Source organism: Chiloscyllium plagiosum, chromosome 3 (genome assembly GCF_004010195.1).
Source record: "Chiloscyllium plagiosum isolate BGI_BamShark_2017 chromosome 3, ASM401019v2, whole genome shotgun sequence".
Taxonomy (NCBI): Eukaryota; Metazoa; Chordata; class Chondrichthyes; order Orectolobiformes; family Hemiscylliidae; genus Chiloscyllium; species Chiloscyllium plagiosum.
The window spans coordinates 117,469,468-117,494,217 of record NC_057712.1 but is presented as its reverse complement, the minus strand read 5'-3'; the positions used below and the strand labels follow the sequence as shown (position 1 = coordinate 117,494,217).

At 42.4% G+C, this 24,750-nt stretch overlaps 1 protein-coding gene across 1 annotated transcript in view; it reads right to left on the bottom strand.

Annotated features, from left to right (window-relative positions):
* Positions 1-24,750, bottom strand: part of acoxl (acyl-CoA oxidase-like) — a 390,645-nt gene that overhangs the window by 109,061 nt on the left and 256,834 nt on the right. Inside the window, exon 13 of the mRNA XM_043687180.1 lies at positions 21,166-21,255. Coding sequence (XP_043543115.1) covers positions 21,166-21,255 — 90 coding nt within the window. The remainder of the gene's footprint in view (positions 1-21,165; positions 21,256-24,750) is intronic.

Genomic DNA, 24,750 nt, shown 5'->3' with positions numbered 1-24,750 from the left:
CACTTAAGGGAAATTAAGTCCCTTGGAGGAAGGGTGAAAATTCTTACTTTAAAGAAAAATAATCTAGGCTGAGAAGCTGAAGGAAGGCTTAAGCTGTATAGTAAATAAGCATCATTTAATATCATATTAAATGTGTGACCTTTTATTCTGAAATAATGCCCTCTGATATGAGACTTGCCCACAACCCCCAAGAATATTGAATGTTTGAATAAAGTGACCTCTCTAATAACCTCTTTTAAATTCTAATGAATACAGGTCCACCCTACACAACCACTCTTCACAAGATAATCCATCCATATGTGGAATCAACCTGGGGAATCTCTGGACTGCTTCTTACTATTTAAAGACCAAATTGAACTAATGTCCAACGTTATTACGCCAATGCAACATTTGAAAAAAAATCACACACTGCCAGACAAAGTGCAAAATTCAAAAACGATCTTTAAATCATGGAACAAATAATGATTACTTGCACAAGAGGTTAACTGTTTCCAGCAAACATCTTTGGAAGAAATCGGAGGCTGCCTACATTGTAACAGTTATAGCTATATGATGATATAGCAGCCATGGATGACGCAACTCAACCACTCCTAGAAATAATGGGTATTTTGAACCAGATATGACAAAGATCATACAGGTTAACAGTCACCAACCTCACTTGAAACCAGAGTGAGTGTTAATGTATTACCTGAAAAAAAACTCCCTTGTTGAAGAGAATGAAACAGACAATTTACCAACAGACGTTACCATTTACACACCCAGTGTATGAAAACCTTTTGCAAAGTCTCCATCTATGACTTAGGAGCAAAAGCAGGCTATTCAGCCCATTGTTCTGCCATTCAATGAGATCATGGCTGATGTGGTGATCTTCCTATGATGTCCATACAGTGGATCACGGCTACAAGTGGGATCACAGAGTCACTGATGAAGTTGCACATGCAACTTTTCAGATGTCGCATTGGCATAATCAAGTTGGACATTAGTTCAGCTCCCCTCCTCTGAGGCTGCAAACTGCCTTGAGGTCCAGGCAGCTTCCTGTCCTGCCTTTGCCCTGCTCATCTCAGGGGGAGCTGTCAGAGCAGGTTGACTGGACTCAAAAAGTTAATTCTTTCTCTACAGGTGCTGCCAGACCTGTTGTGTTTCTCCAACTGTTTTTGTTTCAGATTTCCTGCATCTGCATGTCTTTATGTTCATCCCAGAATGTAGCTGGGACGTAGAGACACGAAGACTTCAACTTAGTTTCTCAAATGATAAGCTGGATAGTGGGCAAAAAGCCTCTACCACTGACTCCAATCCATTACCATCTCTTTTGCTCTTATCTGGATGTTGTCCTGCTTTTGCAGGCCCTCCTTAAAGGTTTTATTTGGTTGACCATGTCTTTAGACTGGTGGTGTGAAGTCTACCATCACTCTGGTGGGATGTGTGCCCAGGAGGTGAAACACCTGCTGTGCCAGTCTTAATTGTTTCTCCATTAAGACAGTCAAGAAGCACCTCTGATCAATCCTATGTGGCACTGCTTCACTGCTGATAGTCTCTGTCCACATGATACACAGGATATCATGTGAGCAGTGCTGGCAAACGACACCCAACTTAGGTGAAACCTTTGCGGTTTCCTTCCATGGCTCTTTGAAATAGTTGGTGGTTGGTACTATAATGAAGCAACAGAGTCATGGCTGAGTCAATGTTGTTGTGAGCCTGGGAAGAGCTATCAAAACATGGCAAGGTCACGATCTCAACCGAGCTCACGGACCTGTTCAACAAGATGTGGACTGGAGAGGATGTCCCGGATGAGTGAAGGTGAGGCGTAAGCATGAAGGCAAGGAGTAAGCAAAGAAAGGGAATCACAATGACTGCAACAACTGGAGTAGCTTAACACTGTGACAGTGCTAGTCAAGGTCTTCAGTGTGGCACTCCTCACCAGATGGAAAACAGAAGTGGACAGTACTCTTGGTGAAGATCAGGCAGGTCATGTTGTGAGCAGACTTTTATGCTCAGGAACATTATAGTGCAGAGCTCACTGTATCAGAAGTCACTTGGATGTGACATCACTGAGTTCAAGAAGGCTTTTCACAGCATTCATTGACCATCATTCTAGCACTAGCTGCTGGGTCAAGAGCAGAATGGGCATCATGAACTCCCTCAATGTCATCACTGAAGTGCAGTAAAGATGCACCATCTCCTTTTCCTCTTGGTTACTGATTTCATCATGAGGGAGGTGAAGCTGGGTGCAGACTTTTGGTAACCCATGGCAACTCCACCTTTACTGGCCAAAGAGTTCTGTGTGTGCTCTAAGACATGGCTGCCCGTATGGGGAAAGCTGAGCCTTGATTGGTGTATGCATCAGCTACAAGACCAGTAAGGCAAGATCCTCCAATCACCAGTGTGAAGAAGCTGCTGCTGCTCCTTTAACAAGGTTATGTTGTCCTTAGGATTTTTCAGAGAAGACGTAAAATTCACAGACTCCAAAAAGTCTAAGCTGAAGGGTTTTAGGGCCAGTTTGATTACAGTTAACAGATACTGCCTCAGGCAAAAGACTTTTAAGTTTAAAAAAACATTGTACAATGAAAGGGGAATGGCCAGTTCTCCCAGCTCAGATTTTCTCTGGTTTGGTTTGGTTTTTAATAGTACTGTTGAAAAAGCTGCGGGACCCCATTGAAACAGGGCCAGATTAGTAGTCTCTCTCTGACTTCTCTCCTGTAAGACATTGGGGTGATTTTTACCTTTTGTGTCAAGGGATGTTTGTGGGGATTGGTGCAAGTATTGGAATAACATCATTCAGTTGGAAATATCTGTTGGGTTTTTGGTTAGGTTAAGTTATTCTGTATTTTGTTCTCTTCTGTTTATGTTTCATTCCGTAATCTTGTAAATAAATTCTGCTTTGTTTAAATCTAAGTGGGTGGGTCAGTTACATCACTCCTGAAATATCTGCGTTACACCTGTTTAAAACAACTAGCAAAGTTAGGGTCTGGGCTACTTCCTTGAAATGTTTTGAGGGGTGTCTGGCCTGGTCCATAACACTATCGGGCAACAGAACGTAGAGGATGCCCAAGGAGCAACACCTCGAGGGAGCTTGATGTAGGAATCAATGTTCACACGAAAATCAGTGAAGGACAGATTCACATGAGGAAACAAAAGATTTGGGATTGATGCCATGAAACCTTTCTTTTCACAGAAAGCGACTAATGTCTGGAATAGATACTGGGAGGATAGTGGAGGTGAATCTTTTAAGAAGAAATTGGAATTCAGATGCAAAGAGACTGCAGATGACTTCTGGGTGAATCAAACAGGATGGATAGAAAAGCCTTTTCTGCCATTAATTATCTAATAAACAGAGACATGGATTTCTTTTCCTTTCAATTCTCTTATCTGATGGTGATGACTCATGCTAGGATCTGGTTGCATTAGCATACTCACTGGTATTTAATTAGAACATAGAACATAGAACATTACAGTGCAGTACAGGCCCTTCGGTCCTCGATGTTGCGCCGACTGTGGAACCAATCTGGAGCCCATCTAACCTACACGATTCCATTTTCATCCATAAGCCTATCCAATGACCATTTGAATGCCCTTAAAGTTGGCGAGTCTATTACTGCTGTTGCAGGCAGTGCGTTCCATGCCCCTACTACTCTTTGAGTAAAGAAACTACCTCTGACAACTGTCATATATCTGGATTAGTGGTGCTAGAAGAGCACAGCAGTTCAGGCAGCATCCAAGGAGCTTCGAAATCGACGTTTCGGCCTTCCTGATGAAGGGCTTTTGCCCTAAACGTCGATTTCGAAGCTCCTTGGATGCTGCCTGAACTGCTGTGCTCTTCCAGCACCACTAATCCAGAAACTGGTTTCCAGCATCTGCAGTCATTGTTTTTACTGTCGTATATCTATCATCCCTCAATTTAAAGCTACATTCCCTCATGCTAGTCATTGCCATCCAAGGAAAAAGGCTCTCATGTCCAACCTATCTAACCCTCTGATGACCTTATATGTCTCAATTAAGACACCTCTCAACCTTCTTCTCTCTAATGAAAACAGCTGCAAGTCCCTCAGCCTTTCCTTGTAAGACCTTCCTTCCACATCCTGGTAAATCTCCTCTGAACCCTTTCCAAGGCTTCCACATCCTTCCTATAATGTGACGATCAGAACTGGTATGCAATACCCCAAATGTGGCTGCACCAGAGTTTTGTACTGATGCAGCATGATCTCTTGGTTCCAAAACTCAATCCCTCTACCAATAAAAGCTAACACACCGTATGCCTTCTTAACAACCCGATCAACTTGGATGGCAACTTTCAAGGATCTATGTACCTGGACACCGAGATCTCTCTGCTCATCTACACTACCAAGATCTTACCATTAGCCCAGTACTCTGCATTCCTGTTACTCCTTCCAAAGTGAATCACCTCACACTTTTCTGCATTAAACTCCATTTACCACCTCTCAGTCCAGCTCTGCAGCTTACCTATGTCACTCTGTAACCTGCAACATCCTTCGTCACTACCCACAACTCTACTGACCTTAGTTCTGGATTAGTGGTACTGGAAAAACATAGCAGTTCAGGCAGCATCCAAGGAGCAGTAAAATCGACGTTTCGGGCAAAAGCCCTTCATCAGGAATTCCTGAAGGGCTTTTGCCTGAAACGTCGATTTTACTGCTCCTCGGATGCTGCCTGAACTGCTGTGCTTTTCCAGCACCACTAATCCAGAATCTGGTTTCCAGCATCTCAGTCACTGTTTTTACCTTTTACTCTACTGACCTTAGTGTCATCCACAAATTTACCAACCCATCCTTCTATGCCCTCATCCAAGTCATTTATGAAAATGACAAACAACAGTGGACTCAAAACAGATCCTTGCGGTACCTCACTAGTAACTGAACTCGAGGATGAATATTTCCCATCAACCACCACCCCTCTTTCAGCTAGCCAATTTCTGATCCAAACCGCTAAATCACCTTCAATTCCATGCTTCTGTATTTTGTGCAATAGCCTACTAAGGGGAACCTTAACAAACGCCTTATTGAATTCTTTAGATGAGAAGTGGATAGTGGCTTCTTTTATACTATAGTTCTGCTTTGCATGTATCATTGAGGTTAAAATAGTTAATAATAACAAAGTTAATCCAATGAATTGACTCAAACTGCCGGCTGATTTGATCGAATAACTAATAAAATTAGTTCCGCAATTTAGTAAATCTACCACAAAGAAGAAAGCTCCCCACAGTGTTGGTGTAGTGAGGAAACTGTAATCAGCCTTGATCTCAATGGACGGCTAGTAGAATGTAGTCAAGAGTCTAAACACCAAGTCCTGCTTCTATATTCATCTTCAAGTCTCAGCAGACCTGGCTTCAGAAATGGAGGGCATTAGTTATCCTCCCAGTTTTCAGTTGCTATCCACTGTTTGTTGTCAGCTGAAGACAGGGTTGAGCTATGATAACTCCCTTATATTATTCTTGAAAAACAGCATATGGAAACTTACGGGTTTAAGCACCACATCCTTCCCTCCCACCAAAACCCAAATGCACCATCACCATCCCTCAACCAAAATCCAGTCTTGGCTTGCTCCATTCAGGCCCACTGCATATAAAAGGTGGCTGGGACTGACTCTAATGTCCCATTGGATTTTCCTTCTTTCTGGTCCTTTGAACACCACTTGGTAGGACTGCCATGTGAAAGATGAGGCCGTGCCCAAGGACAAAAGCAGTAGCTGCATTGATGTGATGCCCATGGTGTGAGAGGCTGTTGTGGTGTCATGGTTCACACACAAATAATTGGATGGGATACTAAGGGGAAACCAGACCATGGAGTCAAGCAAAACGCCACCAGGAGTGGAAGAGGGGCAGTGATGAGAAGAAATTCTCAGGGAAGAGAAAATGCAGAGAAAATGTGCAAAGAAATTGTGAAGATTCACAGCTGGCATCATTTAAAAACAGAAAATGTAAAATGAGAAACGATAATTTGATTTAGCCAATCTAGCATATCCAGTTTAAATCAGATACAGATTTAACTATCCTGGATTTTTAAATAGCTTATTACTATTAATCTACAGAATGTGAATAAGAACAGATGAAGAATAAAACAACCATGGCTGACACTTCTCCCTGATCTTCACTGAAATTCGGCAGAATTCTAGGAATTCAATTTGACATGATAAAGTATACTGTTCAAGCCTGGGCACTGACCTAATCATTATAGACATCCCAATTCTTAACTCTCTTTAAAAGAATAAACAAGAGGTTAGTTATTACATATAGATGCATTATAACTCCAAATAGGGTGAAATGAAGAGTCAGTGTTACTATTGTGTTTTTGGAAGTATTCGTAAGGAAAAAAATTGCAGTGGTTTACAAGTTGGTGAGACTGAACATGTAGATTTTAAATGATTCAAACCCTCCTGGGGTGGTGCTGTACTCACATGGAGCACATATCAGGAATTTCGATAATCAAGGAGAACAGGTTCTGCAGATACCTGCATCAACTGCTCATATCCCTGTACAGTTTATCCAAATGTTCTGCTAATGCGAAAAACTTAATGCCAGAGTCCATGAATTCATAAGATGTGCTCCTGGAGCACATGCTCTTAATATAGTAATTAACATGTAGTCGAATGAAATTCATAACTGTGGATAATGACTTCAGGATCAGTGTGGTCACGAGTCAGGATGAGAGGGAGGACAAGTGGGCAAATGGAAATTGAGAGCAATCCTCTCCTGAATCAGATATTTGACAAGGTCCTTTAGTAACAACATTAATAAAAACAGCAGTAACTGACTAGCTTATGTCCAATGCATGCATTAATCTGTTAAAAAAAATCACATTTGTTACAGTCATGCTAGTTTTTTTATATATAATGATTAATTTACTGTATTTCAAAGACAAATGTACAGAACAGAAATTCCAATGACAAATTTAGATGATTTAAGGCCCTTATGGGGAAATATAATTAATGGCCTGCTCACTTTACTGATAATGTATTTTAATCTTGTTAAATGCTTTTCAAAGAAAATGTTACATAATAACTCCAGGCACCACCAATGATGATAACAGCCGGGACTCCAGTTGCACAAATGTAGGAACACAATAAGTGTCTGATAAAAGAAATTAAACAAATAGTTTATACCTTATGGATTACCAATAATGTTATAAAAAATAATGTAAGAATTGTTTTCTGCCTGCATTATCAAAACAGAACAAAATGAAATATTGATATTAACTTAGGTCAGTTTTAAGCATGTGTTAAACTGAAGCCAATGAAAACAAAAAAAAATTTTAATATGATAGATTACAGCACAGTGGTAAAGTCACTATACTACTTCAGTGGACATGGGTTCAGACCTGCTTTGGTAGCTGGCAGAATTTAAATTCATAAGAACTAGGAGCAGGAGTAGGCAATTCAGCCCCTCAAACCTAGTGCCCCATTTAATATAATTGTGGTTGATCTCATCTTGGTCTCAACTTTACATTCTCCATTACCCTTCAACCCATTACTAAGGAGTAGGCCATGTCTAAAGAAGAGATAGTGTGGAGAATAGTCTGTGAATTAGTGTGAGGTACTTTTGTGAGCAAAATAGCTCTGTAAGGTACCCAGGTCACTTTCATTTACTCTCAGGGGGTAAGGCGAGTGGACGCTCATGCATAGTACAGCTGAATCGTTCACTCTGTCTATTTCTGTCTGCATGATAGGTGGTGGTGCAGCTCTTAGCAATGTTACAGACCTTGAAATCTCCTGCAGGATCCTGCTCTCAGAGTTGCACCGCTGATCAATGAATCCAACATATAACACCAAAGCTATCAATTAATCAAAGTTAAAAATCACACAACACCAAGTTATAGTCCAACAGGTTTAATTGGAAGCACACTAGCTTTCGGAGCGTTGCTCCTTCATCAGGTGATAGTGGAGGGCTCAATCCTAACACACAGAATATATAGCAAAAATTTACAGTGTGATGTAACTGAAATTATACATTGAAAAATTGATTGTTAACATCACACTGTAAATTTTTGTGTCAGGCTACTGCTTTCACCAAAAATCTTGTCAGTTCCTCAAGAATCTGCTGCAGATTCCTTTGAACATCTGTACCAGTTCCCAGTTAAATCATGCAGCCTTTTTGTACAGATGTTCCATCACAAATACCAGCTGCTCACTCCCGTTGGGACCCCCTGGATGTCATAACCAACCATGAGTCATCAATACAGTCTTCAATTGCTGGATCGTCGGCTATTTCTGGGCTTCTCCCAAATCTGTCGAGCTTCCTACTTGTTGGTAAGTAGAACATCTGACCAGCATGAAAACTTCTTTCCTCTGTAGCTTCAAATGAACACATGTGCCTATGCTTAGCCTAAACGTTCAATTTCCTACGTCATTGACCGAGCCTCTAGTGATACCGGAGCACTTTCAACCTCCCTCACAGGTACGGAGAATTTCAGCATCCTTCAGGGAAAGTATGAGTTTTAATTCCTTCACCACCTGCTCCATCTCGGCCAGGCGCCTTTCAACTTTGTCCACCATAGTTTGATGCCTGTGTTGTGGAAACCTGTCAGTGCCACTCAGGAGAGTTTAAACCAGTGTGGCAGAGAGGTGAGAACACTGCCTTAGTTATTTTGTTCAGTGACTGAGGTCAAGGTAGAGATTAAGTCAAGGAAGTCTAAGAGAAAGAATTGGCAATGCCAGGTTAATGAACACAGCAGGACTGTCAATCTGTTGCAGTTATTTTTAGGCAAGGTATATAATAGGAAAGGCAGATGAACTTAGAATCTGGGCTAGTACGTGGAATTATGATACTGTAGCCATTAGAGAAACTTGTATACAAGAAGGACAGGACTGGGAGCTCAATATTCCAGGGTTTAGATATTTCAGGCTTGCTAGAGAGGGATGTAAAGGCAGTAGGGGTGTTGAATTATTGATTAAATGTCACATTTACACCAAGATAGGACATCTTGGATGGGCTCATCCTGCAAGGCCATATGGATAGAATTTAGGAATAAGAAATATGCAAATACTATGACGGGGTTATACTATAGGCATCCTAGTAGCCAGCAGGAGATAGAAGAACAGATGTGTCAGCAGTTTATGGGAAAATGTAACACAACTGGATTGCTGGTTTCTTGAAATAATATGTAGATAGTCCAACTGGGGAAGGGTGTCTATTAGACCTTGTATCAGGGAATGAACCAGGCCAAGTGATCAAAATTTCAGTGGGTGAGCATTTTGGGAACAGTGACCATAATTCCTTAAGTTTTAAGGTAGTTGTGGATAAGACTGGTCCTTGCTGAACGTACTAAATTGGGGTAAGACTAATTACAACATTATTAGGGAACTGAAGTAATTAGATTGGGGGTGGCTGCTTGAGGGTAAATCCACAGCTGGGAGTCTTTTAAAGGCCAGTTGGTCAGAGCTGAGGACTGGCACGTCCCTGTGAGGATGAAAGCTAAGGATGGCAAGATGCAGGAACTCAGGAAGACAAGAGATATTTAAAGTTTAGTCAAAAAGAAAAACAAAGCATATATAAAGTTTAGGGAACTGAAATTAGACACGGCACTTGAAGAAAATAAAGGAAGTAGGAAAGAACTTAAACAAGGAATTAGGATGGCTAAAAAGGGGCCATGAAACATTCTTGGCAATTCGGATTAAGGAGAATCCCAAGGCATTTTATCGCTATATAAGGAGCAAGAGGGTAGCTAGAGAAAGGGTAAGTCCACTCAAGGACAAAGAAAGGATTTATCATGGAGCCAGAGGAAGTGGGTGAGGTTCTTAATCAATACTTTGCATCAATATTCACCAAGGAGAAGGCCATGGATGATAGTAAGATTAGGGAGGGTTTTACTGATATTCTAGAGTGTATCGATGTTAAGAAGAGGTGGTGTTGGGTGTCTTGAAAAACATTAAGGTGGAAAAGTCCCAGGGCCTGATGGTAACTATCCCAGAATACTGAGGGGCACAAAGGAGGAGATTGCTGGGGCCTTGACAGAGGCCTTTGTGTCCTCTTTAACTACAGGCAAAATCCAAGAAACCTTCGTCTGGGGTTATGTAGAATAGTAGGGGAATGGGTCTGCCTGGGTTACTCTTCAGAGTGTCGGTGTGGACTTGTTGGGCTGAAGGGCCTGTTTCCACACTGTAGGGATTCTAATTCTAATTCTAATTCTAAAATAGCCAATGTTTTTTCTTTGTTTAACAGGGATAATGCAGGTACTTATAGGCTGGTAAGCCTTGTATTGGTGGTAGGGAAATTATTGAAGAAGATTCTTAGGGTCAGGATTTACTTGCATTTGGAAAAGAATGGACATACTAAGAATAATCAGCATGGCTTGATTTGGGGGATGTCCAGTCTTGCAAATTTGATTATATTTTTTGAGGAAGTGAGGAAGATGTTTGATGAGGGTAGGGCAATGGATGTTATCTACCAATGGATGTTATCTACTTTTGTAGACAATGGACTTTACTGAAGCATTTGACAAGGTCCTTCATGGTAGGCTGGTCTAGAAGATTAACTCACATGAGATCCATGGTGAGTTGGTAAATTGGATACAAAATTGGCTTGATCATAGAAGACAGAGGATATTTGTGGAGGAGTGTTTTTCTGACCGGAGGTCTGTGACCAGTGGTGTTCCACAAGGATCAGTGCTGGGACCTCTATTATTTGTAACATACAAGTGAATTGGATGAAATTGTAGGTGGCATGGTTAATCAGGTTGCAGACGACACAAAAAATTGGTGGAGCTGTGGATTGTCAGGAAGGTTGTCAAAGGCTACAGTAGGATATGGATCAGTTGAAAAGTCCATGGACAAATGGCAGACTAAGTTTAATCCAGACAACTGTGAGGTGATGCACGTTGGGAATCATATGCCAAGAGGAAAGTAAACAGTAAATGGCAGGACCCTTAGGAGCACTGATCTTGGGGTGTGAGTCCATAGCTCCACTGAAAGTGGTGATACAAGTGGATAAGGTGATAAAAAACGCATAAGGCATGTTTGCCTTCATTAGTCAGGGCATTGAGTATAAAAGTTGGCAAGTCATATTTTAGCTGTATGAAAATTATATTAGGCCACATTTGGAATATTGTGTGCAGTTCTGGTCATCACATTATTTGCAGAGGGTGAAAATGAGGCTTACCAGGATGTTGCCTAGATTGGAGTTTAATAGCTGTAATGAGAGGTTGGAAAAACTTGGATTGTCTTCACTGGAGTCAGAGGCTTAAGGTTAACCTGATGGAAGGATATAAAATTATGAGAGGTATAGACAATCAGAGTCTTTTGCCCAGGGTGGAGATGTCAAATACAAGGGAGCATAGGTTTGAGGTGAAGGAGGTATGTTTAAAGGAGATGTGTGAGGAAAGTTTTTTTCACAGAGGGTGGTAGGTATCTAGAATGCTCTGCCAGGGAAGGCAGTAGAAGCAGATACGATAGCAACATTTAAGAAGCATTCAGATAGACACACCAACAGGCAGGCGATAGAGGAATACAGACCAGTTGCAGGCAGATGGGATTTGTTTAGAATGACACTATTATCTGTGCAGACATAATTGGTCAAAGGACCTGTTCCTGTGCTGCACTGTTCCATATTCTATCACTATTCCAGAAACATAACACAAGATTTTAAAACACTTACACCCCAAAGGTGAAGCAGAGATTCTGTTCCATTAGCATCAGGTCACAGGGAGGGAAATGAAAGTTAAAAAAGGAAGGTACTGAATTTACATGAAATTCAGCTTGTGGTTTACATATGGTTAAGGAAATCCTTTGTGTGTCTGATCCTTTGGCCCTTCTGGGCTACTTCCAAAGTCACCCTTTCCTCCAGAGAAGGTCCATTTGACTGCTCCAACTGCCCTGCTTGGGTATATCCCATCCCAGAAAAGTAGACCAAACCCAAGCAGGTTAATTACTGCTTAACCAGTCTACTCTTGATCAACAAGTTCTTGCTAGCAGTGCTATTAAGCAAGACTTAATGACCAATAACCTGCTTACTGATGCTCAACTTGGATACTACCAGGAAAGCATTAACCTCCTGGAAACCACAGAATTTAAATTAGTGCAAACAAACACCTGATGAAGGAGCGTCGCTCCAAAAGCTAGTGCTTCCAATTAAACCTGTTGGACTATAACCTGGTGTTGTGTGATTTTTAACTTTGTACACCCCAGTCCAACACTGGCATCTCCAAATCATACATTAACAACAGAAGTTTATTTCAAAGTAATATCTCTTCAAGTGCAGATATATCCTGTACCTCAGAATATTTTCTAATAACTTTGCCACCACTGAGGTAAGACTGAGTTCCTGTAATTTACTGCACCATCACTTCCTCCCCTTTTTAATAATGGGACAACATGAGCAACATTCCATTTCTCTGGCCCTCACCTTGACCAGAAAGGATCTGAAAAGTTTGCCAAAGTGCTAGGTATCTCCTCTCTCTCACCTTCCACATTAACCTGGGATACTTCTTATTTGGGCCTGCAGATTTATTCACATTTAAAGCTGCAATACTTGCTAGTACTGCCTATTTATGTTAATTTATTCTGATATTTCACAGTCCTCCACCTTGATGTCAATATCTGTGCCATCCTCTTCAATAATCTGTGAAGATTGACATAAATTATTCATTGAGGACTGTGCCTGTGCCTTCAGTGTCCAGACACACATGTACACATATATGGTTCCTTACGAGCCCTACTCTTTACTTGTTTTCTTGTTCAGTTGATTCTTCTACAACACGATAGTTGCGTTCTTCAGCAACCCCGCATTACAGAAAAATCACGCTTTAGAAACAGTGCTTAAAGCGTTGGTGGTGTAATCGCGTTATAGCCAATACATGCTTTAAAAATTCATGCTTTAGAAATAGGATCCCGAATTTGTCAATCACATTACAGCGATTTCATGTTGACAAAATGCACGTTATAGCAGAATGACCTGCTCTTTATTTATGTTTTAAAAATCCATTTGGATCTTCCTTCATACCTCCCACCATTTTTTTCTCTCATACACTCTTTTAGCTTTCCTAGTTTCCTTTTAAAGTTGCAATCTGCACATTTTATACTCTGGAAACTGTCATATTGAGCCATCAGTATCTGGCATAATCTTTTTTTTCCTTAATCCTAACTTCTATGTCCATTGACATCTAGTGTTCTGTGCTGTTGGTCCCACCCTTTGTCTTATAGGAACATATCTGCCCTGTGCTCTCACTACTTCTTCTTTGATTGCCTCCCATTGCTCGGACTGTTTTAGCTGCAAGTAACTGGTGCTTGTCCACTGGGTGAAATCGTATCAGATCTAAGTAAAATCAGTCTTCAGAACATTTATTGCCAGTTCATCCCGATGCTTTTCCATAATTATTCAAAGGCTGAGTTATGATCACTATCTCCAAAATGCTCCCCTATTGATATATCCTTCCTCCTGCATTGCCTCATTTCCAAATATTAGGTCCAGAATTACTCCCAGATAATTTTGATTAGATTGATTAGATTCCCTACAGTGTGGAAACAGGCCCTTCGGCCCAACCAGTCCACACCGACCCTCTGAAGAGCAACCCACCCAGACCCATTTCCCTCTGACTAATATACCTAACATTATGTGGCAATTTAGTATGACCAATTCACCTGACCTGCACATCTTTGGACTGTGGGAGGAAACCGGAGCACCCGGAGGAAACCACGCAGACACGGGGAGAACGTGCAAACTCCACACAGGCAGTCGCCCAAGGCTGGAATCAAACCTGGGACCCTAGTGCTGTGAGGCAGCCGTGCTAACCACTGAGCCACCATGTCGCCCCACTGAGTCACCATGTCATTTATTTTATTTACCTTTTTTATTTTTTTTCACTGTTCTGTACCGCTTATTTCTTAATTGTCTCTCTTATTCTTGCTCCCCACTCTCATCACCCTTTTCCTTTCCTCTTCCTCCTTTGCTACCCTTCTCCCCTGTTTTCTATTTTACCTCTGCTTCACCCTTCCCCCCCATCCCCCACATATTTTGTCCCATAGCACTGGCTTCAACCTTGGTCATTCAAAGCTCCTAATCTCCCTATAATCTCTCTATGCACTGTCATTATCACCTCTTTATTGCTACCTTTGCTTCTGGAGCCATGACTCACCTTCTCTCAGCCTCGTATAAATGCCTCCCTATTTCTCCCCTTTTTATAGCTTTGACAAAGGGTCAGTTAGACTCAAAACATCAGCTCTTTTCTCTCCTTATAGATGCTGCCAGACCCGCTGAGATTTTCCAGTATTTTCTCTTTTGGTTTCAGATTCCAGCATCCGCAGTAATTTGCTTTTACTCCCTCCCCTGTTGGCCAGAGAGGGTCTGAAAAGTTTGTATTGGCTAAAAAAAAATTCTCCTGGTTTAAGAACTTTGCTGCCTCCATACCTTGCATACTAAAACTACCCCAATTAATATTTGGGTCGTTAAAATCCCATCCTCCAATTCTTTGAACTTTGATGACGTTTGATACTCTATCTCAGCCCAGCTTTTTGGAGGCCGATAGCACTCAACCTTTTCTATTTCTACTTCAACCCATTAGATAATTATTTAAATTGACAATGTACAGGGTTGTATGGGGAAAGGTGGCATGACACTTTTTACTTGCACATCCACTAATATCGTTTATTGTATCTGTTGCTCCCGATGCGGTCTCCTCTACATTGGGGACATAGCAGAGCGCTTTAGGGAACATCTCCGGGACACCCGCACCAATCAACCACACCGCCCCGTAGCCCAACATTTCAACTCCCCCTCCCACTCTGCCGAGGACACTCCACCCATTGTTTTTACCTCCTTAATCAGTGAAATGTCAATCTCCCCTCAGCAGAATTACAAAATTGTTAGTGTGCAAATGGGGCCATTTGGCCCTTGTTACTATACTGGCTTTCCAAAGGGGTAAAAACACTGACTGCAGATGCTGGAAACCAGATTCTGGATTAGTGGTGCTGGAAGAGCACAGCAGTTCAGGCAGCATCCGTGTTGAGGAACAGTGCTGAGGGACAGTGCTGAGCGGGAAGTTTGGAACTAGGGTGAGGTGGGAAAAGGGGAAATGAGGAAACTGTTGAAGTCCACATTGATGCCCTGGGGCTAAAGTGTTCCGAGACGGAATATGAGGCGTTCTTCCTCCAGGCGTCTGGTGGTGAGGGAGCGGCGGTGAAGGAGGCCCAGGACCCGATTAGTTGTCCCCACAATTGAATTTTCCTAAGTCTTTTGGTGATTTTCAGATGAATGTCTGTCTGCTATCTTCCCTTTTATTTTGAACCCCGCTCAAACAAAATCCTGGAACTTCTATTCTAAAAACACCAAGTGCTGGACCAAGAGGACTGCAGCAGTTCAAGAAAGCAGCTCAGCATCACATTCTCAAGGGCAATTAAGGGATGGGTGGCAAATGGTAGTCATCATCCCACATCCTATGAAAAAAAAATATTGCCTAACGCTATCGCCTTTTCACAGTCAGATAAGAAGCCACACTGCACACAGTGTGGAAAGGGATGGGATTTTGTTGTGCAAACAAAATATTGCCCAATGTACCACATTAGTGAGACTTAATGATTTGTTCTCAGTTTTCAAATAGCAAATCATCTGTGAATACATCAGCGTATCATGGTAAGAAATGCTAAATGGTATTTCTGATTCACTGGGGACATTAAAAGTTTGTGCAAGGACAAAACTGGTGAAGCATTCATGTGTTCTAGCTTGAGAGGGATCTGATGAGAGGTATTAAAATACCCTGCAGAGTCTTTCACAAGCAGAGTAAACAGGTTATATAATGTAAAGGAAAGACAAATTAATACATCATCTGCGACTGAAACAAGTTTTATAGGCAGAGTTTTGTCTGAACCAGTAGATAATGAGTTCAACTCCAAACATATCTGCACCTAATCCATACAGGTATTCCAGTGCAACATTTGGTGAGTGTTGCACTATCGAAGATGAAACATTAAATCCTCTCAGGCAAACAGCATCAATTTGGTGGCATCTTTAGAAAAGAACATTTCCCATTGCATTTGAAGAATAATAATCAAACAAAATTTGACACTAAATTGTGGAATGCCTACAGTGTGGAAGCAGGCCATTAGGCCCATTGAGTCCACACTGACTCTCCAAAGAGCATCCCAGCCAGACCAACCCCATTCCACTAACCTTGCATTCTCCATGGCTAATCCACCTAACCTACACATCACTGGACACTATGGGGCAATTTAGCATGGCCAATCCATACCTAGGTATTTTAACCCTACTGCGAATCCTCTTGCAAGGATGCCTGCCTTGAAGAAGTTTTCCTCCTCTCTCTACAAGAATCTCAGGGAGTCCCTCTCCCACTGCAACTCCCAGGTCATTTCCTCTGCCCTGAAGCTCTTCAACCATGTCTTGAAACAGACTTGCTACCACAGCCACATTTGCTTCCTTATTTCCCCTTCCCCCACCTCACCCCAGTTCCAAACTTGCAGCTCAGCACTGTCCCCATGACTTGTCCTACCTGCCTATCCTCTTTTCCACCTATCCACTCCACCCTCCTCTCTGACCTATCACCTTCATCCCACCCCCATCCACCCATTGTACTCTTTGCTACCTTCCCCACCCTCCTCTCTGACCTATCACCTTCCTCCCCACCCCCACTCACCTATTGTACTCTATGCTACTTTCTCTCCACTCCCACCCTCCTGTCATTTATCTCTCCACCCTTTAGGCACTCTGCCTGTATTCCTGTTGAAGGGATTTTGCCCGAAACATCGATTTTCCTGCTCCTCGGATGCTGCCTGAACTGCTGTGCTTTTCCAGCACCACTAATCCACAATCCACATGCCTCCACATCTTTGGACTGTAGGATGAAACCAGAGCACCTAGAAGAAACTCCCACAGACATTGAGAGAATGTGCACACTCCACACAGACAGTCACCTGAGGGTGGAACTGAATCTGGGTCCCTGGCGCTGTGAGGCAGCAGTGCTAACCACTGGGCTACCGTGTATTCTAAAGTGCTAACAGTGAGGGCAAAGAAGCAGGTGACTCTCTGGCTTCTTTAAGCTGAATAAGAATGTCCCATCCAGTTCGAGGAAGGAGGATGGAGGGTAGAGTGACCAACTTCATTAAAAGCTACAGGTAGGTCAAAAAGAATGAGGAGGGATAGTTTATCACAGTCACAATAACATTTGATTAAACACATGATTTTAATGAGGACCATTTTAGTGCTGTGGCTGGGAGCAAAAGTCCAAATCGAAGTATCGAACATGGGGCTGGGAGAAAGATACATGTGGATCTGGAAGTGACAACATGCTTATTTAAAGATGCCATGGCACTTTTACCAAGAAGAAGATGGATGTTCTTTTGGACAATATTTATCCCTCAGCCAATATATCAACAGCAGATCATGTGGCAATCATCATTTACATTTTTCTGTGAGGGACCTGGTTGTGTGCAAATTGCTTGCCCCATTCGGACATTAAAACAACAGAATACATTTCAAAAGTACTTAATTGACTATGAAGTACCTTGTATAAATGTGAGGTTTTTTTTTCTGTCGAAATGGCTCAGGTATTAAAACTTTCATTTGCAACTCTGTAAAGTTGTCACATTGTGTTTCAAATTTGATATTTTCCAGATAGTTAACAAGACTGCTACTTCACAACTGTTCGTTGCAGTAGGATGTTGCAGAGATTGATGCCAATTAATTAATATTCTATAGGCTTCTTTACAAAGATGTATTGATTTCTGATTAAATTCACATTCAGCGCATGTTTTGAAACTCCACTTCCTACTGAAACAATAGGCTGAATTTTAACTCCGAACAACAGATGGGATGGAATCATGCCAGAGATTGAAATGCAAACCTTTTCAGCTGGAACCAAACCTGAATAGTCAGCATGGCTTTGTGCGTGGGAAATCATGTCTCACGAATTTGATTGAGTTTTTTGAATAAGTAACAAAGAGGATTGATGAGGGCAGAGAGGTAGATGTGATCTATATGGACTTCAGTAAGGCTTTCAACAAGGTTCCCCATGAGAGACTGGTTAGCAAGGTTAGATATCATGGAATACAGGGAGAACTAGCCATTTGGATACAGAACTGGCTTAAAGATAGAAGACAGAGGGTGGTGGTGGAGGGTTGTTTTTCAGACTGGAGGCCTGTGACTAGTGGTATACTACAAGAATTGGTGCTGGGTCCACTGCTTTTCCTCATTTACATAAATGATGTGGATGTGAACATAGGAGGTATAGTTATTAAGTTTGTAGATGACACCAAAATTGGAGGTGTAGTGGACAGTCAAGAAGGTTACATCAGATTACAACAGGATCTTGATCAGATGGGCCAGTGGGTTGAGGAGTGGCAGATGGACTTTAATTTAGATAAATACGATGTGCTGCATTTTGGAAAAGCAAATCTTAGCAGGTCTTATACACTTAATGGTAAGGTCTTAGGGAGTGTTGCTGAACAAAGAGACCTTGGAGTGCAGGTTCATAGCTCCTTGAAAGTGGAGTCGCAGGTAGATAGGATAGTGAAGAAGGCGTTTGGTATGCTTTCCTTTATTGGTCAGAGTATTGAGTACAGGAGTTGGGAGGTCATGTTGCGGCTGTACAGGACATTGGTTAGGCCACTGTTGGAATATTGCGTGCAATTCTGGTCTCCTTCCTATCGGAAGAATGTTATGAAACTTGAAAGGATTCAGAAAAGCTTTACAAGAATGTTGCCAGGGTTGGAAGATTTGAGCTATTGGGCGAGGCTGAACAGGCTGGGGCTATTTTCCCTAGAGTGTCGGAGGCTGAGGGGTGACCCTATGGATGTTATAAAATCATGAGGGGCATGGATAGGGTAAATAGACAAAGTTTTTTCCCTGGGGTGGGGGACTCCAGAACTACAGGGCATAGGTTTAGGGTGAGAGGGGAATGATTTAAAAGGGACCTAACAGGCCACTTTTACACGCACAGCATGGTGCGTGTATGGAATGAGCTGCCAGAGGAAGGAGTGGAGGGTGGTACAATTACAGCATTTAAAAGGCATCTGGATGGGAATATGAATAGGAAGGATTTAGAGGGATATGGACTAGATTGGGTTGGGATATCTGGTCGGCATGGACGTGTTGGACTGAAGGGTCTGTTCCCATGTTGTACATCTCTATGACTCTATGAATGGGGACCAATCTGCTTATGTTTAGTAACTCAATTATATTACAGCTGTGTTCCTTCATTTTTACCACACGTTTCCCCAGCTTTGGGAAACTCAGACGCTTAAAGTAGGCAAGACAAGCTAAATCCACAAAGTAAATGCCTTTAGAACACTGCTCATAGAACAAATCCAAACACACTGACCTGTATAAGCACCACGTCCGATTCTTTCTTATTGGAAATTACCATTACATCCCACTTACCCGCTCCAGACCACTGTAGCACCCATTCTGCATTTGGCTACTCCCAACCATGTGAGTGGGGACGCATAATGGATCTATCTCACTCTTCCTTAATATACACAGGCCTTATGAAGCAGGCTTCCCACCCTGAAGGTTTCCAGCACCTTTGTGCCGGAACCCCAATCTGGGGGCAAGGGTGTATTTTCTGAAGGTCTCAGGGGTTTGAGGACCAACAAGAAACCAACATTACCTCCTCAGGGAGAACTGTACTTCGAGCAGGTAATATGGCAGAGGCTGTTCAGATGGCCAGGACCAAAGACCCAGGCAAGGAGGTGAATCCTGCTTGTCAATAACTGGCAGCTCTTTAACTCACTGGCATCTCTGAAGAGACTGTGGAACGACAGCTGCTGGAGTTCTAGATCAAATTCTGGCGTGACTGTGGCTGCAATTGCTAGTCAGAGGCGGGTATTCTGCAATAAGAAATGCAAATACTGGCTAACCAAAGCCTGTCCACTAACTGGAGTATGGTTAGATACTCTCCAGTTGCCTGGATGAGTGTAACTCAAGCAGCACTCAAGAAGCTCAATGTCATAGAGTCATAGAGATGTACAGCACGGAAACAGACCCTTCGGTCCAACCCATCCATGCCGACCAGATATCCCAACCCAATCTAGTCCCACCTGCCTGCACCCAGCCCATATCCCTCCAAACCCTTCCTATTCATATACCCATCTAAATGCCTCTTAAATGTTGCAATTGTACCAGCCTCCACCACTTTCCAGGAAAAAGCAGTCCACCTGCATGGAATCCCACAGACAGACATTCACTGGTCCACAGGAGTATACGTGTGCCATCTGCAAGATGCAATGCAACAACAAATCTCCTTTGTCAGCATTATCCAGAATCCACAACTATCTAGCAGGACAAATGCAACAGAGACTTATGAACACTGCCACTTGCAAGGTCCTGTCCAGGGCGCATCCTGATTTTGAATCTGTCACTAATCCTTCACTGTCACTGGGTTAAAATCCTGAAACTCTCTCCCTAACAACAGTGTGTCATGTGTATCAACCACATGAACTGCAGTGGGTCAAAAAGGCAGCTCAACACTACATTTTCAAAAGCACTGAAGGGAGGGGCAATAAATGCTGGCCTTGACAGTGATGTCCAGATCTCATGAAAGAGCACATTTTTAGAAATTCCTATTCCATGGGGGAGTCAGGAGACAAGAATAAATTAGCAAAACAAAATCAATTAATTTAGAGTTCATTAATGAACATATCTTATCCTTACCCTCTTCACAGGACATGCATATTTTAGTGATGCAGATAGTAAATGGGAGAAATAGGTATAAAAATGTTGCTTATTCGGATGTTGTATTAGCAATTACAATGCTGGGTCTAATGATATTCAGCATCTATATGGCAATAGTAAAATGTATCTCTATGTTGGTAACTATTAAAAATACTTCTTATTTCTAAAGAAACCTCAAAGCTCTAACAACCATTCAAAGAAGAATAAGCACTCTGTTTGAGTGTGTCAAAGGAAAATATGTTGACTTTACTGCAACGATCTCCACCACAATTAATTTAATTCTGCCCACAGCAGTTTACATGAATCAGTCTACAGTGAAGACCAAAGACAGTGAAAGAATAAAGCAACAAGTTGAAAGACCAACTTTCGAATCCAAGGGCAATCCTACCAATTTGTTAGTATGACTGTTCAGAACACAAATTGGGAATAAAGATGTCTACAGAGATTTATTTCGTTTTCAGAAAAATACAAGTCAAAACTGGAAGCTCAGGTAACCGAGCAGTAAAGGCAGAATACTACACAGAGCAGTGTTTAAATGATCTTACCTGTAGCATCACAACATTGTCACCCTCAAAGGTTACAAATACATCAGAGTCACATTTCAGCCCAGGGATACGGTTCTCCATCATATAACCCTGGAACAAAGCAATTGAACAACTTCAATTTATATAACATTGAAATAAGACAAGCTTTGCTAAATAAACCAGACAACATCAGACAAAAAAATGCTTCCTGACTTTATGAAACAAACTGAACCTCAAAAACACGGATTGATGAACAGATAACAGAAAATGCTAGAGAAACTCAGCAGGCCTGGCAGCATTTATGGAAAGAAAGACACAATGTTTTGAGTGAAACAGTCTTCCAAAGAACGGGAAAGTTTTATTATTTGATTGGTGCGCTGCTTTAGTCAAACTTTGTCAAGCTGGAGTACAGGTCCAGGAGGCCAAATAGTGTTTTGTTTTATAAGTTGCAATTGTCCCCATTATTTAGATATTTTTGTATTAAAAACCACTACTTGACCAAATTAGCAGGTACTGGAAGAGCACAGAGGTAAAAACAATGACTGCAGATGCTGGAAACCAGATTCTGGATTAGTGGTGCTGGAAGAGCACAGCAATTCAGGCAGCATCCGAGGATAGGCAAAATTGACTTTTCGGGCTTTTGCCCGAAACGTCAATTTTGCCTGTCCTCGGATGCTGCCTGAATTGCTGTGCTCTTCCAGCACCACTAATCCAGAAACTGGAAGATCACAGCAATTCAGGCAGCATCTGCCTGAACTGCTGTGCTCTTCCAGCACCACTGATCCAGAATCTGGTTTCCAGCATCTGCATTCATTGTTTTTACCAAATTAGCAGGTAGACAACCAGTGGTCTATGTTGTACAATATTTCTGAAAGAGTTAATCTTCACTGAGCTCCACCCATTCTGTTGAAGCCTCACAGTCTGTTGAAACGATGTCTTCTTAGGGAGTAGATATATTATGTATAGCACTGAGTGTCATAACAAGTATGTCTGACCAGTAAAGTATTTGTTCTTATTTATACATACTATAAACCATTTTATTAACTAAGAACAATGTCTTTTTTGCAGGGATATATCCTCTATGCGCACTAGACATTTGACAGGCTCTGGACAAAGTATAGACAAGGCAAGATTGGTGACAACCCTTCATTTGAACCACATAATGACAGAGGTGGCACATGTTACAGAGTACTGGAAAGGACATTCAGGGTGATACCACAGTCTATGCTTTGTCACTTTCACAAGGTCAATTTCCTCCTCTGCAATTGATGATGAGTTTTATTTGTATGGCAATCAACCTTTTACCTGTTTAAAGAAACAACCTGCATTTATTTGGAGCCATTCATGACACCAGGACACCCCAATCTCAAATCCTTTCTGTAATGCAGGAAACATGATAGTGAATTTACAAACAATAGGTTTCTGCAAATAGTAATGTAATAAGAGACAGATCATCTGTTCTTGAAATATTGATTGAGAAATACATGTTGGATGGCACACTGGGCTAACTTCCCTGCTCTTTGATTAGATTAGATTCCCCTACAGTGTGGAAACAGGCCATTCCACCCAACAAATCCACGCCGACCCTCTGAAGAGCCCATTTCCCTCTGACTAATGCACCTAACACTACGGGACAATTTAGCATGGCCAATTCATCTGATCTGTACATCTTTGGACTGTGGGAGGAAACCGGAGCACCCGGAGGAAACCCACACAGACACGGGGAGAATGTGCAAACTCCACACAGACAGTCGCCTGAGGCCAGAATTGAACCCGGGTCTCTGGCGCTGTGAGGCAGCAGTGCTAACCACTGAGCCACCTCGTCTTCAAAACAGTGCCATGGAATCTTTCACAACGCCTTAGAGGGCAGATGGACTCCTTTCTTTATTCAGCAAAAGGCCACAAAGCAGTTTATAAGAGCTATTAAAAGGTAGTTTGCAAGGAACATGTTCTTTAGTTGGTGGATGTCGAAAAGATATTCCCTTTTCAAAGTGAGTCCAAGGGGAGATGATGGCCAAGTGGCATTATCGATGGACTGTTAATCCACAGTCTCAGGTAATGCTCTGGGGACCCAGTTCAAATCCTGCCACAGTAGATAGTGGAATCTGAATACAATAAAAATCTGGAATTTAGAGTTGTAATGATGACCATGTAGTGATTGTTGGAAAAACACATCTGGTTCACTAATGCCCTTTAGGGAGGCAAATTGCTGTCCTTACCTGGTCTGGCTGACCTGTGACTCCAGACCCACAGTAATGTAGTTGACTCTTAACTGTCCTATGGGCAATACATGCTGGTCTAGCCAGCGATGCCCTGATCCTGTGAATGAATAAAAAAAAGAGATGGTTTTGTCCCTTTAGGACAGAGATGAGGAAAATGTTGAAATTCTCAGCATCAGAAGGTGGTGGAGGTGAGGTCGCTGAATATTTTTAAAAGAGAAATGACCAGGTTTTTGCCTTACAAGGGGATTAAAGGGGAGAGATGGAAATATGGAATTCAAAACAAGATCAGCCATGACCTTATTACAGAGTAATCTCAATTATCTGAACAACACGGGTGGGGAGTATTTTGTTTGGATAATTGAATGTTTGGATTATCAAATGCCGGATACCATGGATTAGCCTAGCATCAGGACCTTGCGAACTTGTCCAGTTAATTTGAAATTTAGATAATCGAATGCTGGTTAATCGAGATTTCTTTGTAAATGGTGGAGTAGGTTTGAGTGGCAAATGGATTTTGGATTAGTGGTGCTGGAAGAGCACAGCAGTTCAGGCAGCATCCAATGAGCAGTAAAATTTCGGGCATTGGCACCACCTCGTGCTCGCGTGAGGAGGTTGAGCAATTCATCAACTTCACCAACACATTTCACCCTGACCTAAAATTTACCTGGACCATCTCTGACACCTCCCTCCCCTTCCTAGACCTCTCCATCTCCATTAATGACGACCGACTTGACACTGACATTTTTTACAAACCCACCGACTCCCACAACTACCTGGATTACACCTCTTCCCGCCCCACCTCCTGCAAAAATGCCATCCCGTATTCCCAATTCCTTCTCCTCCGCCGTATCTGCTCCCAGGAGGACCAGTTCCACCACAGAACACACCAGATGGCCTCCTTCTTTAGAGACCGCAATTTCCCTTCCCACGTGGTTAAAGATGCCCTCCAACGCATCTCATCCACATCCTGCACCTCCGCCCTCAGACCCCACCCCTCCAACCGTAACAAGGACAGAACGCCCCTGGTGCTCACCTTCCACCCTACCATCCTTCGCATAAACCACATCATCCGCCAACATTTCCGCCACCTCCAAACAGACCCCATCACCAGGGATATATTTCCCTCCCTACCCCTTTCCGCAAAGACGGTTCCCTCTGTGACTACCTGGTCAGGTCCACGCCCCCCTTCAACCCACCCTCCCATCCTGGTACCTTCCCCTGCCACCGCAGGAACTTCAAAACCTGCGCCCACACCTCCTCCCTCCCCTCCATCCAAGGCCCCAAAGGAGCTTTCCACATCCATCAAAGTTTTACCTGCACATCCACTAATATCATCTATTGTATCCGTTGCTCCCGATGCGGTCTCCTCTACATTGGCGAGACT